At 46.6% G+C, this 15,431-nt stretch overlaps 1 protein-coding gene across 1 annotated transcript; it reads right to left on the reverse strand.

Annotated features, from left to right (window-relative positions):
* Positions 1-246: 246 nt before the first annotated feature.
* Positions 247-15,107, reverse strand: TEKT1 (tektin 1). The gene is made up of 7 exons (XM_065897780.1): positions 14,918-15,107; positions 11,335-11,500; positions 9,088-9,216; positions 8,399-8,542; positions 6,038-6,260; positions 892-1,088; positions 247-454 (listed from the first exon to the last, which is right to left on the reverse strand). The coding sequence occupies exons 1-7, from the start codon at positions 15,105-15,107 to the stop codon at positions 247-249; spliced, it is 1,257 nt and encodes a 418-aa protein (XP_065753852.1).
* Between the last annotated feature and the right edge of the window lie 324 nt (positions 15,108-15,431).

The following is a 15,431-nucleotide window of genomic DNA, read 5'->3' on the forward strand; positions in this document are numbered from 1 at the left end:
CAGGCCTGAAGTCCTGTGATAAGAAAGGCCTGTGCTAACTCATGGAACTTAACCCTTAAACAACCACAGCACCACTAGCAGTAGCAGAATAGAGCTTTGCACCCAAATCTCAGGCCCCGAGCAGGCCTGGAACCCCAGCCAAGACTTTCTGGTGGGCTGACTGGAAGTTCTGCCCCCCTGAAATGAGAGTTCTGTTCTACGGTTTTATGACTGTTTAATGAGAATGGCTTAATGAGGATCCGACTTTCAGCAGACAGTGTCCGGATGGAGGCCCCCGGCCCACTTCCCGTGGTCATCCCCGCCCCTTGGAGGGATGGACTTCCTCATACGCATACACAGCACTTCATCGATGTAGATGGTATTCTCCTTGACTTGGATCTCCTCCTGCAGGGCGAGCTGCCTGCCATTCAGGCCTTGCAGCTCTACTTGAGCTTGGGCTAATGTTTCCTTTAATCTAGGAGAAGAGGAAGAACACTAGGGAATAACTTATGGCTCTACATCACTATTTCGGGGGGAAAAATGTATTCATATATTCAGCGTAGGATCCAAATTGATGTGTCTTCCTCTTTTCTCCTCCTTAAGACAGAGATTTCAAATTGGCGGCCCTGGGCCATGTTCACAAGGCAGATAAACCCACGAACTGCCAACATTTAAAACTGTAGATTTTACCTAAACATCTGGAGTTGGACTTCAGAAAAATGTAAACATTGGGATGCATTCCCTGCATGGCAGCAACCGGTGGGAGTTAGGAGAGACTGCCCTCTTGAAAAGAACCCCTCAAACGCGAAAGATGCAAAGGTCTTTAGGCCCGCCCGGCATCACCCACGATGACATCGCCTAACCCTGCTCACAGGCCAGGTTTAAATGGAGCCCCAGGAGCCCTGTGCCTACCTTGCGACGTTGTGGGTGATCTCATCGACTTCCTTGATCAGCCTGTACTGTGCACCGTCGTGACACAGCTCCACATTAGGCCGACGTGTCCTGGTCTCCAGACGTGTATGAGCCACCTTGGCAGGTCCTTCTTGGTCAAGGATGGCTTTTTCAAGAACTGTGATATTTTTCTCCTGGGAGGCAATCTCTTCCATGACCTTACAAAAAGGATTAGAGGAGGTGAGGCCAGGGTGCGTTCCTCAAAACTCCACAGCAGACGCTCTTAGGAGGTTAGGAAGAGGGGACCTCCGATACCTACCCGAGCAGGACCCCAGAAAGAGTCTGGTCCCTCTTCACTACAGCAGTGATTGCTCATGGGCAAGGTAACTCGCCCAACCTTAGAACCTCACAGATGGAACGGACACAGGTGGCCACTGTTGCCTCTTCTCCTTCCCAAATATGTGGATTCCCTCAGCAAAGGCTGAAGGCTGCCCGTTTACCTCGGTATAAAGTACCTTTGTATCATGAACGGAATGCTGCCTATTTCCTTACCAATCCACCCACTAGTACTGTAACTGAAGGCGGGGTCCGGCTGCTCGCCGCTCAAAAACCATTAAAGAAGCCGGGTTGGTGGAAAGGAAAGTTTGCTTTATTTTGAATGCCGGCAACCAGGGGGGCGGACGGGGAGGGCAGACGCCTGTCCAAAGGCCAACTCCCCAGCACAACCGGACAATCAGTGGGCAAGGGCTTTTATAGACGGAGGGAGGGCGCTACATGCAGAAACAGCACAGTCAGCTCTGACAGTCACCTTGGTATTGGTCATCAGTGGTCTGACCAGCATCATCTTGATTGTTCAGTTCCAGGGTCGGTTTGTTCCCATTTCCTTGAGACCAGTTCTCAGAACTGCGGCAGCTTATGTCACGGCTACAGTCTGGTCATCATGTCGTTAACTTCTTCCATCTGCTGGGGGTTTCAGTACCTACAAGACAGCTCACAGGCTACGGCTCAGAATATTATCTACAGCCCTTGAGGAGGAACTAAAGGTCTTTGACTTTGCTTAATGACTAAACTATTATTATTTGGTCTCCTTTGACTGTTTTCCTTTGTTTCTGTATTTTCTCACTTCTCTGATTAAACTTATTCTTTGGCTGAAGTTTTTCCACAGACGGATGGCAGGCTGAGGACACAGGGGGAGGGGAGCAAGGACCATAGGGTCCTGCTCTGTTTCAGTACCAGTTCTGCCCCCTAGAAGCCTGAAGAAAGGGTGAGCAGTTTAATCCGAGTTTTGTTGGTTTCTTTGATGGTGGCTTTGTGCAAAGAAAAGATTCCTTTGAAGCTACTCGGGTTTTTAGATTAATATTTCACTAGTTTAAAATTTTATTTCTTCCTTGTTTTTCTTTTTAAACTTCTCATCATGGCAATTTCCAAACATACATGAAGGTAGGTAGTATAATGAACCTCATGGACCCATCGTCAATTTAAGCAATGATCAATACATGGCCAATCTCGTTTCATCTATAATGCCCTCTATGCACCCCTGCCATCAGCTTATTTATTTTAAAGGAACTCCCAGATATTATATCATTTCAGTCTAAAATACTTGAGTATGTGTTTCTAAGTTATAAGGACTCTTTTTTTTTCTTTTAACATAACGACAATACTTTTTATCACACACAAGACGAAAGAAGGATTCTTTATTATTATCTAAAATCTAGTGTTCAAATTTCCCTCAGTGTCCTTTTTTTTTTTTCCGGTAAGAGTTGGTATGTTTAAATTAGAATTCGAATGAGGTCCACACATTACATCTGGTTTTCTTAATGTTTCTTTTTTTCTTTATATATTTATTTATTTGTTTTTATTTTTGGCTGTGTTGGGTCTTCACTGCTGTGTGCGGGCTTTCTCTAGTTGTGGCGAGCGGGGGCTACTCTTCGTTGCAGTGCGTGGACTTCTCATTGTTGTGACTTCCCTTGTTGCAGAGCACAGGCTCTAGGCGCGTGGGCTTCAGTAGTTGTGGCACGCGGGCTCAGTAGTTGTGGCTCGCGGGATCAGTAGTTGTGGCGCATGGGCTTAGTTGCTCTGCGGCATGTGGGATCTTCCCGGGCCAGGGCTCGAACCCGTGTCCCCTGCATTGGCAGGCGGATTCTTAACCACTGTGCCACCAGGGAAGCCCGTCCCTATCCTTTAATTTGGAGGCTGTCGCCTCCGTTTGCCGAGCCTCTTCATGAGCACGGAGGCTTCTGACCAGGTGATACCCAGCTGGAGCCTTTCCTCATAGAGCCTAGGTTGGTATCTCCAGGTGGGGGCAGGGAGTCTCACCTGATTTGTTTCAGTCCATCATTTGAGCCTGTCCAGACCATTTTGGACGCTCATTTTATTTTACTTTTAAAAAACATTTATTTATTTTTGGCTGTGGCACGTGGGATCTTCGTTGCGGCATGCGGGCTCATAGTTGCGGGATCTTAGTTGCGGCATGCGTGTGGGATGTAGTTCCCCGAGCAGGGATCGAACCCGGGCCTCCTCATCGGGAGTGCGGAGTCGCGCCCACTGGACCACCGGGGAAGTCCCTGGATGCTCGTTTTAGATGTTGCTGCCAAGGCCTCAGCCACACAGCTCCCAGCTCCTGCGGGATCTCCTCCGGCAGGACGGGGCTTCTCACAGGCCTCATGCCAAGCCCAGCTTCTTGCCTCTTCTCTTACGGTGGGGACCCTCCTCCCCGCTGCCTTCCTAGCTCAGATCCATCTTTCAAGGCCTGGACTAAGTTCTTACTCCACCAGGAAGCCTCTTGACTAGTCTTTGGCTACGTTTACCATTATTACTATCGTTGCTGTTGTTCCTATTATTAGCTGCTGCAGCGGCCAATTCTTATTGATTATCTATTATATTGATTATATGTATAAACTATGTAAATGTACGTATGTATGTGTGTGTGTGTATAAAATCGGTATGTGCCAGGCATTGCTCTAAATATTTGATTTGGGTTGTCTAATCTTACCCTAACCAACTCTGGGAGGTGAGTACGGTTGCTGTCTCTATTTTATCAATGAGGAAACCAAGGAACAGGGAGTTTTTTTCTGGTTTTGGCCGCGCAGCGTGGCATGTGCATGCAGGATCTTAGTTCCCCGACCAGGGATGGAACCTGTGCCCCCTGCAGTGGAAGTGCAGAGTCTTAACCACTGGACCGCCAGGGAAGTCCCAGGAACAGGCGGCTTAAGTGTATTATAAATGTTTTAAATTTTCTGTACATTATGATGTTCTGACATCATAAAAAACCTTTCTGGCTGGGAGAAACTGCCCCTCCCTGGGCTCTTCGATACTTAAGAGACGGCGAAGGACCAGCCTGAGCAGGCCTTGCATCTGCAAGCCCAGAGCCCTCCCTCCTCTCTCTGCCCTTTCAGCCCAGGAGGCCATCGTGCTCTGCCTCAGTCATCCCAGGCACCTGGGGTGCCAGGCACCTGGGGACCATTCCAGAGCCCAGAGCCCACTGAGGTTATTCACACTAGCTGATCCTGAAGTGCTACCCTTGCCCTGCCTTGAGGGTCCTGAGGAAACCCCAATAAAGGCCGTGGCCTCCACCTTCCCCTTGCTCCTGTCATTTGCCGCCTGGCCACCCTAGTGTGTTTTCCACGTGGCCCTGCGTGGGGAGCCCTGCCTCCTGTCTCTAGGACCTGTGAATACGATATAAACTTTGTTTTTTCCTGAGCCCCCTGTCTCCTTATGGCTACACTTGACTGACCATCTCATAAAAGAACACAAAACATTAAGTAGCCTCCCCAAGATCACACAGCAAGTGTTGAAGCCCCATTTCGAACCCAGGCTGTCTGGCTCCAGGCTCTACACGCTCACCCACAAGGCTCTTCTACCTGTCGTTTTGCGGACTATTGCAGTATAATTTTTGATGACGTTCTGGTTTGCCCTGCTCATCACAGAGATAAATCTTTTCTTACAATTAGACTCTGGGCTCATGGAAGGCAAGGGAGGGATCCAGCAGAAGGACAAGGTTGTGGTAGTTGAGCAGGCCTGGGGCTAGAGCAGTGATGCACCTGCTACCTGGGGTCCCTTCCGCTCTCCATGGCTGCTTCACCATCAGTGAAAAGCAAGGAGTGGGCCAGCAGTGGCCACCTCGGGTAGCTGTAGCTGTCCCAGTGTTACAGGTGAGGCGGAAGGCTCAGAGAGCTTGAGGCGTCTGCTTAAGTCACTCAGCTGGTCTGTCGCAGGACTGGAAGGTGGGCCCACAGATCCTCAGTCCACATTCAGCCCTTGTTCCACTGGACTCTACCCGGTGTCCCTGAGCTTAGCCTGTGGACGGTCCCATATGCTCAGGATCCAGCGGTCCTTGCTGGTGAGGGACATGGGCTACAGCCGGCTTACTGGGCTCCAATTGTTAAGCATTCAGGAATTCTGCCAGACCCGTGTTAAATGGGTAACTTGAAACTGACCATGGTGGAAGAATTTACACCACAGAAACCTGCAAATTCTATACATCAGGGGCTTTTTTCTCCTCTGGGAGCCGGTTACCAGCAAACGGCTGGATAACCAGACAACAAGCCAGAATCCCAAAGTTGCATCTGGGTTTGGAGAAATCAGTTGCACTCAACTCACGGAACTTCAGAGTCATAAAGGACGTATAAGGGGCTTCCCTGGTGGTCCAGGGGGTAAGAATCTGCACTCCCAAGGCAGGGGGCCCGGGTTCGATCCCTGGTCGGGGAACTGGATCCCGCATGCATGCTGCAACCAAGAATCCGCGTGCTGCAACTAAGTCCGCATGCTGCGACTGAGAGATCCTGCACACCGCAACAAAGATCCCGTCTGACGCAACTAAGACCTGGCGCAGCCAAAATAAATAAATAAAAATAAATCTTTTTTTTTTTTTTTTTTTTTTAAAAAGAACGTATAAGAGCATACGGTGCATCTCTATGCTCCACAGAAGGACGAACTAAGGCCCAGAGAGGGGAGACAGCCTGTTCTTTGCAGCAATGAGTACGAGAGGCCCAGAGCGGGGCCAAGGCCCGCTCCAGTCCCCCAAAGCCCAAAGCCTGCTGCTAAGATGGAGAGAGCTGAGTGACCTCTACTCCTTAGTACACAGGATCACAAGCCCTGAAGGCCATTCTAGGTTTACAGGGTAAAACCTTCTGAAGGTCCTCTTCCGTGGTCCCCCCAGGGAGCTCACCTTGGCCAGATGAGCAGCCAGCTTGTCCCTGGCGTCCTTGGTCTCCTTCAGCCCATTCTCGAATGCGGTGTCCACCACGTCACATTGCCTGCTTACGTCGTTGGCCGTCTGGGACAAGGTTCGGTCCACGAGGGCCTTCAGCGTCAGAGAGCTGTTCCTCTGCTTGTCGGCCTTCTCCACGTTGGTGTTGGAGAAGTCCAACCAGTCTTCCGGACTCACAGAGCTGAAACAGGACCCAGGCATCCATTCATAGCGTGTTTGGGCTGGGTGTGTGGGTATGGCGGTAGGACAAGCTACTGGAAACCCACAGGAAGTTAAGCCTCCCTCCACCATCAGAAGCACCTAGAACGTTTCCCCATCTCTAGGCAGAGTGAACGGTGGTCTGTCAGTGGCAATAACTGTCACTTTGGGGAAACCTACTTACTCTGTGCCAGGCTCTGGGCTGGTACTTTACAGACATCCTCTCATTTAATCCTCACGATGGCCTAGTGAGCTAACTTTCACACCCCCATTTGACAGATGAGGAAAACTGAGGCTCAGAAAGATGGAGTACCTTCGTCAAGGTCACATAGGTAGAGACAAGTTAAGTATCAAAGTAAATTATAATAGTAACAGATTATAACACACTGAATAAAATAGGAGAACATGAGTCCGTACTGGAATGCTATAAGGAAATGAATAAATTGCTAGTTTGACAAGGAACTGCTTTGTATAACACTTGAGGAATCTCAAGATAATGTTGCCTGGAAGGAAAGGGACACACGAGATACATAGTACATGATGCTATTTAATAAATGCAGAAGGAGGCACAAGAAACCTATCAGAAATCAGGAATGTGGCTCTCTTTGGGGAGCAGAGAGGAGGTATTCATTAAGAGGGGACAGGGTGGAGGTTTTGGTATTGGTGGTAATGTTTTATTTCTTGGCCTGGTTGGTGGTTACATGGAGACTGTTTGCTGTGTGACTAGAGGCAGCCTCTGAGATGGTCCCCAGTGACCCCCTGTGTCTCCTGGTGTTCACACCTTTGTATAGTCCCCTCCCCTTGAGATGTGTGATGAACTCATTGACTCATCTCTCCTGAATAGACACAATGAGAGGTTATTTCTAGGATTAGGTTGAAAGAAAATTGTGGCTTCTGTCTCGGCTGCCCTCTCTCTCTTGCTTCCTTTTGGATCACTCGCTGTGGGAGAAGCCAGCTGCCACGTCCTGGGACAGCTCCGTGGAGCAGCTCGGGTGGCAAGGCCTGTCATAACCACACGAGCCAGGTCAGAAGTGGGTCCCCCTCACGGTTGTGCCTTTGGATGAGACTGCAGCCCCAGCAGACCCCCTTGACTACAACCTCATAAGATGTGAGCCAGAGGCGCCCAGCTGAGCCACGCCTGTGCTCCTGACCCACAGAAGCTGGGAGGTAACACACGTTTATCGTTTTTAAGCTGCTAAGTTTTGGGGTAACTTGTTATACAGCAAAAGAGAACTAAAACCATGATAATTCATTAAACTGTTTACTATTATATGTGCATTTTTCTTTTCTTTCTTTTGTTTTGGCTGCACCACATGGCTTGTGGGATCTTAGTTCCCCGACCAGGGATTGAACCCGGGCCCCGGCAGTGAAACTGCCAAGTCCTAACCACTGGACCGCCAGGGAACTCTTGTGCAGTTTTCTATATGTACGTTTTACTTCAAAAAGAACGTTTTAAAAATTAGAATGAGTTAGGTCTGTGATGTAATGTTACTTGAAAAATGTAAGTTAGATGTTACAGAAAAGGTACGTGGTATAATCCCATTTTTGTAAAGAAACAAAATTTGTGTAGGTGAGTGTATACATATGTTTGTAAGAACATACAGATAACACTGGTTATCTCAGGGGGTATAATGATAGAAAGGAGTACATATGGGGAAATTATTAACTTGCCCTTTCTACATTTTTAAATTCTTTTACTTGTTAAAAATGCAAATAGGTAAATGAATAAATTTGAAAGGTTTAAAGATTTTATATCAGGGACTTCCCTGGCGGTCCAGTGGTTAAGACTCTGCGCTTCCACTGCAGGGGGCGTGGGTTCAAACTCTGGTCAGGGAACTAAGATCCCGCATGCTGCACGGTATGGCCACCCCCCCACCCCAAAGTTTTCTTTATATCAGACTTTCTTAAAGTGGGGGCAACCCGGAGGACCGAGGCGCCTGTGGGTCCTGTGTCCGGGTACTCACTGCTCAGCGCCCGCCTTTGCCCCAAGCCTGCCTCTTCCCGGCTCTCAGCCTGCATTCAGGATGATGTGCTAGGTCCTGCCTGCCTCTCTGAGAAGCACTACGATGACACACAGCAGGGAGGAGGACGGCAGGGCCAGGCCAGCAGGGACCCACTCACTTTGCTTCAACCCTCATGACGTTCTCAGAATATTTGATGTTTGGCGAGTTGTTGTTGAGTGAGAAGCAGATATCATCAATGGTCAGGGCTGTAAACTTGTCCCTCAAGTCCTTTTCAAGACTGTACTTGGCAGAGCGGTTCAGCCTGAAGGGAGAAGGTAAACTGGGTTTCTCCCTCTGGAATGCCTAGGTGGCACCTATACCAGGTTCTTGGGACACCATGGAAAATGAAGCCAGTCTAGTGCAATATGGCGACACTTCCTCCCACCTTCCCATCCGCTCACACACACACACACACACACACACACACACACACACACACACACCATTAGACACTTGGTGACAAATTAACATATCCAAGCCAGGACTTCAAGATCTTCCCTCCAAATGTGACATTTTCTGATGTCACCACTGTGGCATCTTTGTGAGAGGTCAGCTCCAGTGTCCTCCAGTTTACAATCAGGGGTGAAATCTGGCCGCACCCCAACCCTCCACCAGAGGGTGACTGTCATGCATGAGAGGTTGTCTTGGTCTCATTCTGAGTGTTCCCGGGCCACCTTGGGGCATGGAAAGTGCTTGTAGGGTATTAAATCCCATTCTTTCTGGGCCATGGAGCATGGCCTTGGTGGGCACCACCTTTTCTAGATAATGCCCAGTGGAGATGTGAGGGCAGGTCCCGCATGGCCATACCTGATCTGCTCGGATGTCTCCTCCAGGGTGCGGGTCAGCAGGGCCATCACCCCCCGGATGATCTCCGCCTCCTTGATCAGCTCCTGCTCTACCTCATCGTGGACCAAGTCAATGCCAACTCGCTTCTCCCTGACCGAGAGAGAGGTGGATGGTCATCCCACGCGCGGAGAAAGGCAACTCAAAGGCTGCTGACTTTTAAAATGTCTGGACAACTGGACCAAATCCATCCGGATGATGTGATGGGGGATGTACATTAGTTGGTGTCTATGCGACTTCAAAATATCCAAAACATAATGAGGAAAAATTAATCGGTGACTGGTTACTTGCTCTGAAATATCCCAGCTGGACTTTGGGCCTCAATTTGGCCATCGGTTCTGAAGCCTTTTACTTTTTACCTGTTTATTGGAAACACTGTCTTCTGACTTAGAATTTTAAAGACATATGTTTCCTTCCTTGATCCTCTGACAAGGATTGAATCCAAAAAGATGCTCTATAGTAACAATAGTCATAGTCATAATGATGCCAGAATTAATAGTACCCCCGCCACTGAGCACTTACTATGAGACAAGCATTGTGCTCAGCTTCTCATGCGGATATTCCTTCTCACGTAACCTCTCAAGTACAGGTGAGGAAACTGAGCTTCAGAGAGATGACGTAACTCACCCCCTGTCACAGAACTAACTGGGCATCACTCATGTTTTTAACCACTTACTCCCGAAATTGATCAGTCACTGTCTGGTAGTTTATTCTTTTCCACCTGCATGATAGTACTAGGGAGGAAGTCTCCACTCACCAGCTGTGTGACCCTCAGGCACACCGTATAACTTATCTGTGCCTTGGTTTCCTCATCTGTGAAATGGGCATAACTATTAGTACTTCCTAGGGCTGTGGCAAGGGACAAAGGAGATAAGAAAGCAGATGGCACTGTACCTTCCACAGAGGAGCATGTACTCAATCCATGTATGTCCTCTACATCCTAGTTACCCTTAGGTGTAGACTTGAGCCAACTGGATGTTGGCCTCTTTGATCACCTGCTACTTCCCTGTGCCTCACAAACTCTCTAAATCTGGCTGGGAGGTTGCTGCCTGGTTGCTGCAGAGGGGGTCCTGGCTAAGCTCACTGAGGTAACAGGGTTTTCTGGGAAGGAGGAAGAGTATGGACAGAGTCACAGTGCATTTGGGAAGCTGCAAGCAGCTCAGCACCCCTCAGTACATCCCACTGTTGGGGATGAGATATGGCCCTGGAGGGATCACTGGGGCCCCAACCATGATGGACCTTGTTTTTGAAGCTAAGAAGTTTGAATTTTATTTTGAAGGTACTAGGGCAAAGCATTGTAATGAAAGGATGTTAAGCATGGAGTGACCTGGAAAGATCTGCATTTGGGAGGCTTCGTTCAATAGCTAGTGTGGAGGATGCACTCGATTGGAGGGGGCTGTGCTGGCAGAAGGGTGCCCCACCTAGGGCTGTGACAGGCATCAGGTCTGCAAATCAGCATCACCCCAGAGCAGAAAGGATCGTCCTACTCATAGGACTTACAGGAGGGAAATTATAGTAAAAAGGTATGTTTGCACAGCGCTCTCTGGATTACAAAGTGCTTCCATGTGGCTCTGTGTATAGGAGCAGACTTGCCCTCTAGTAACTGTACCTGCTCTGCCTGCCCAAAATAAAGACCACCATTTCCCAGTTTCTATTGGTGTGGCCATGTGACTAAGCTCTGGTCAACGGGATACAAGTAGAAATGGTGAGTGCCAAACCCTTATTATTACTACTTGTTGGCATGTAGATGTAATGGCTGGAGCTCCAGCTGCCATCGTGAGTCACGAGGTAACCTTGAGAGTAAAAGCCACGCACATGGAGCAACAAGATAGTGGAGCAACACGACAGAAAAGGCCTGGAAGCCTGACACTGTGGCACACCATGCCAACCCTGAACTATCTCCAGACTCCTTAAATGTGAGAGAGAAAGAAATTATCTAAGTTCAATGTTATTTTGCCCTTTTCTGATTACCCACTGCCAAACCTAGTCCTAACTTATATTTAAGTTAGTCAAGAGCAGACTTTAGACATGAGCCAAGTCCAGTGCTCCTCCCGCTGCCCATCACCCTGGGCATGCGAGATAATTTCAGGCTCTAAAAGAACACTTGCTCATTTGTCTCATTCTAACCCATCACCCAGCACAGTCAGCTTTTACCTCTTCGCAATTCACTGCTTACAACAGATGATTCATTAGAGGAACCTTCCCTCCTACCTGTATTCCAGACACTTCTCAGTGATGTGCAAGGGCTCTTTAAAGCTCTCCAGGGCTTTCTCCAATCTGGTCTGATAGATGAGTAGATTTTCAGTCTCGTGCACCAGCTGCTCAAGTTTATCATCTAACTCCTTCTTCCAGAACCTGACTTCCTCAAGCCTCTGCTCTGAAGCACACAGAGAAGTCACACCAGGATTAATCTATTTCCAATGTAGCCAACTCTTAGATTAGAAACTTGAAGGCTATTGTAAACCTACCCGAGATACTTTCTTTTCTTCTTAGAGCTGTGCTACTTGGGGCATCTTTACATCTCTGAGTTAGGAAGGAAGGAAGGAAGGAAGGGAGGAAGGAAGGGAGGAAGGAAGGGAGGAAGGGAGGGAGGGAGGGAGGGAGGGAGGGAGGAGGGAGGGAGGGAGGGAGGAGGGAGGGAAGGAAGGAAGGAAGGAATGAAGGAGGGAAGGAGGGAGGGAGGAGGGAGGGAGGGAGGGAGGGAAGGAAGGAAGGAAGGAAGGAAGGAAGGAAGGAAGGAGGGAGGGAGGGAGGGAGGGAGGGAAATAAGAATATATTTCTTCTTACGTTCAACATCAAATTAATCCAAAGACCATTCTACACCCATTGACTCTAATTCTTCAAAGCCCACTGTTTTTAATAACTTTTAATTTTGTCAAAGACACAAATATATATTGTTTGAAAAGTCAAACAGTTTTACAAGTATTACAATTCTCTGACCCATCCCTACCCACTCCCACTTTCTAGAAGCAACCTCTTTTTAAACACTTTTAGTATTTCTTCTGGCATTTGCTTACATGGCTATTTATTCACTATCAGTTTTAAGATTACCTATTGATTTCCTATGATGAAAGATAAGAGTTTGCTCTTATACGACTTATACAACACACTTCTGATCTTTCAATCTTCCCAATATAGCTGCGTCACCGTGTTGTTAAATAATAATTTAATGTTTGTTTATATTATTGTAGGTATGTAAATATTATTTACACCCAAACCATGATATCATGATACTATGATAAATTTACTTTCTTATACAACTTTTTAAAATTTTTTTATTGGAGTATAGCTGATTTACAATGTTTTGTTAGTTTCAGGTGTACGGCAAAGTGAATCAGTTATACATATACATATATCCACTCCTTTTTTAGATTCTTTTCCCATATAGGCCATTACAGAGTACTGGGTAGAGTTCCCTGTGCTATACAGTAGGTTCTTATTAGTTATCTATTTTATATAAAGTAGTGTGTATATGTCAGTTCCAATCTCCCAATTTATCCCTCCCCCCGCTTATCCTCTGGTAACCATAAGTTTGTTTTCTACATCTGTGACTCTACTTCTGTTTTGTAACTAAGTTCACTTGTTAGATTCCACATATAAGTGATATCATATGATAATTTGTCTTTCTGTGTCTGACTTACTTCACTCAATATGACAATCTCTAGGCACCCATGTTGCTGCAAATGGCATTATTTCATTCTTTTTATGACTGAGTAATATTCAATTGTATATATATACCACATCTTCTTTATCCATTCATCTGTCAATGGACATTTAGGTTGCTTCCATGTCCTGGCTATTGTAAATAGTGCTGCAATGAACATTGGGATGCATATATCCTTTCAGATTATGGTTTTCTCCAGATATGTCCCCAAGAGTGGGATTGCTGGATCATATGGTAGTTCTATTTTTAGTTTTTTGAGGAACTTCCATATTGTTCTCCATAGTGGCTGTACCAATTTACATTCCTGCCAACAGTGTAGGAGGGTTTGGAATGCCTATAGGTATTGAGCCTCCCAGATGGATCCTCTAATTTTGTCTTTTCTCTCTTGTTTTCTATCTAGCTCTTTGTCTTTTTTTTTTACTTTCTGGAGATACTTCAACTCTATCTTTCAACCCTTCTTTTGACTTAAAAGAATATTCTGCTCTCATATTTTTAATTTCCAAGAACACTTTCTTGTTCTCTGAATGTTCTCTTTTTTAAGAGTCTTCTTGTTCCATAGATGCAATGTCTTTTCTAAATTCCCTGAGGATCTTATAGTGTTATTTTTTCTTTTGCTCTGTGTACTTTCTTTAGTTTTGTTTGTTTCAGTGTTTGCCATTTTAGAACCTTCCCTCACATGTTTGGTGATCTTCATCTGGTCATATTTGAGAATAAAATGCTAAAATACTAACTGGGAGCTCTGTCTGCAGGGACACGGCTTGTCAACCAGAATGCTTTATTGTCTAGTGTGATCAGGCCTACCTATAGGCTGGTATCAGGAGTAAGCATCAACCCATCAGGAGAAGCCTAACATTTAACCCTGCGGCCTGAATGAAGTTTTGGTTTATTGGAGGTTGAAAACTGGCAGCCCTTAGACCAGGTTTTGTTTAGATGTGTTTGTTCATCCTGCCCAGTGTTATAAATATATCAAATCAATGGCTAGCATTTAAAAAGTGGGTAAAATTCCAGCTTTCCAGATTTTCTAAAAAAAAAAAAAAAAAATCAGGGAACTCGGCAACATTGGGCCCATATTCTTTCTTGGGAAAAAATGGGTTGAAATTGATGGAGCACATGTTCTCCAGGAACCCTCAGTCCCCACCACTCCCTATTGTCTTAGGGGTCTTATTCAAACCCTTATGTTACCTGCCCAACTCTGATAGACTGTTGAGTTTGTGACCTCTGGTTTATCACTTTTTGGCATTTGGGACTTTTGTTTGTTTTATCTTATTTTTCTTCTTGTTTTGCTTATTTAATGGCACCACCTTTTACATTGCGTTCGTAGGAATGGGATTGTCAAGAGAGCATTACTCTTTCTTTAAGATTCAGCTCAGGGCTTCCCTAGTGGCGCAGTGGTTGAGAATCTGCCTGCCAATGCAGGGGACATGGGTTCGAGCCCTGGTCTGGGAAGATCCCACATGCCGCGGAGCAACTAGGCCCGTGAGCCACAACTACTGAGCCTGCGCGTCTGGAGCCTGTGCTCCGCAACAAGAGAGGCCGCGACAGTGAGAGGCCCGTGCGCCGTGATGAAGAGTGGCCCCCACTCGCCGCAACTAGAGAAAGCCCTCGCACAGAAACAAAGACCCAACACAGCCAAAAATAAGAAATAAATTAAAAAAAAAAAAAAAAAGACTCAGCTCAAGTGTTCCTCTCTAGGAGGTCTTCCCTAATTCTCCAGGGCAGACTCTGCCCTCACTTCTGTATCCTTTCCCCCAGCTCCTATCTAGTTATATTTTGATTATTCACTTTTCTATCTTTCTCCTCCTCAATCCAGGAGCCCCTCAAAAACGGAGGCTCTGATCATCCTCTGTGATATTCCCAGGGCTTAGTCCATAGATGCTTAGACGCTCAACAGATATGTATCGAATCAGTCAAAGAATGGCTGATGAATGGCTGAAAATCAGACTGGGTTACCATGTCTCTACCTTAGGGCAGTGAACTTAAAGACCGAGCCCAGAGAATACACATGTTTCTCCCTAATATTTCAAGATAATACGTTGCCATTCCTGAACATGAAATGCAAATGACAGTATCGCCATACCTCAACAGTATCATCCAAACATGTTCCCAAATATACCAAATATGTTATCTTACCTAGTTTCTTGTTCACATCGCTTTGAGATTTTCTTGTGGTCTTTTCAATTTCATTCACAAGCCTCTGGCTTTCTGCCACCACGCGTTCAGACCGGGACCTTTGGGCCTCTGCTCTGTGGTATTGGTTCTTGTTAGCAATGTGCCACTCTGAGGGCAAGAACTTGGGTGGATGTTGTAGTAGTTTGGCCATTTGAGGTTTCTAAAGTCCTGATCAAAAGCAGAATTTTTTTTTTTTTAGATTCATTGAAAGCAAGCTGTCCTTTTTTTAATGTCAGTTTTTATTAAAGTGTGACATTCATACCAAAAGGTTCATAAATCATAATCTGTACACAAAATGAAAACCTCTGTACAGCCAGCACCCAGATCAAGAAATAAGCATTACCAGCACCTCACGTCTCTTCCTGATCACTATTCTTCACCCCCTCCCCCCAACAGTAACCACTATTCCAACTTTTTTTTTTTTTTTGCAGTATGTGGGCCTCTCACTGTTGTGGCCTCTCCCGCTGCGGAGCAC

This window comes from Phocoena phocoena, chromosome 19 (genome assembly GCF_963924675.1).
Source record: "Phocoena phocoena chromosome 19, mPhoPho1.1, whole genome shotgun sequence".
Classification (NCBI taxonomy): domain Eukaryota; kingdom Metazoa; phylum Chordata; class Mammalia; order Artiodactyla; family Phocoenidae; genus Phocoena; species Phocoena phocoena.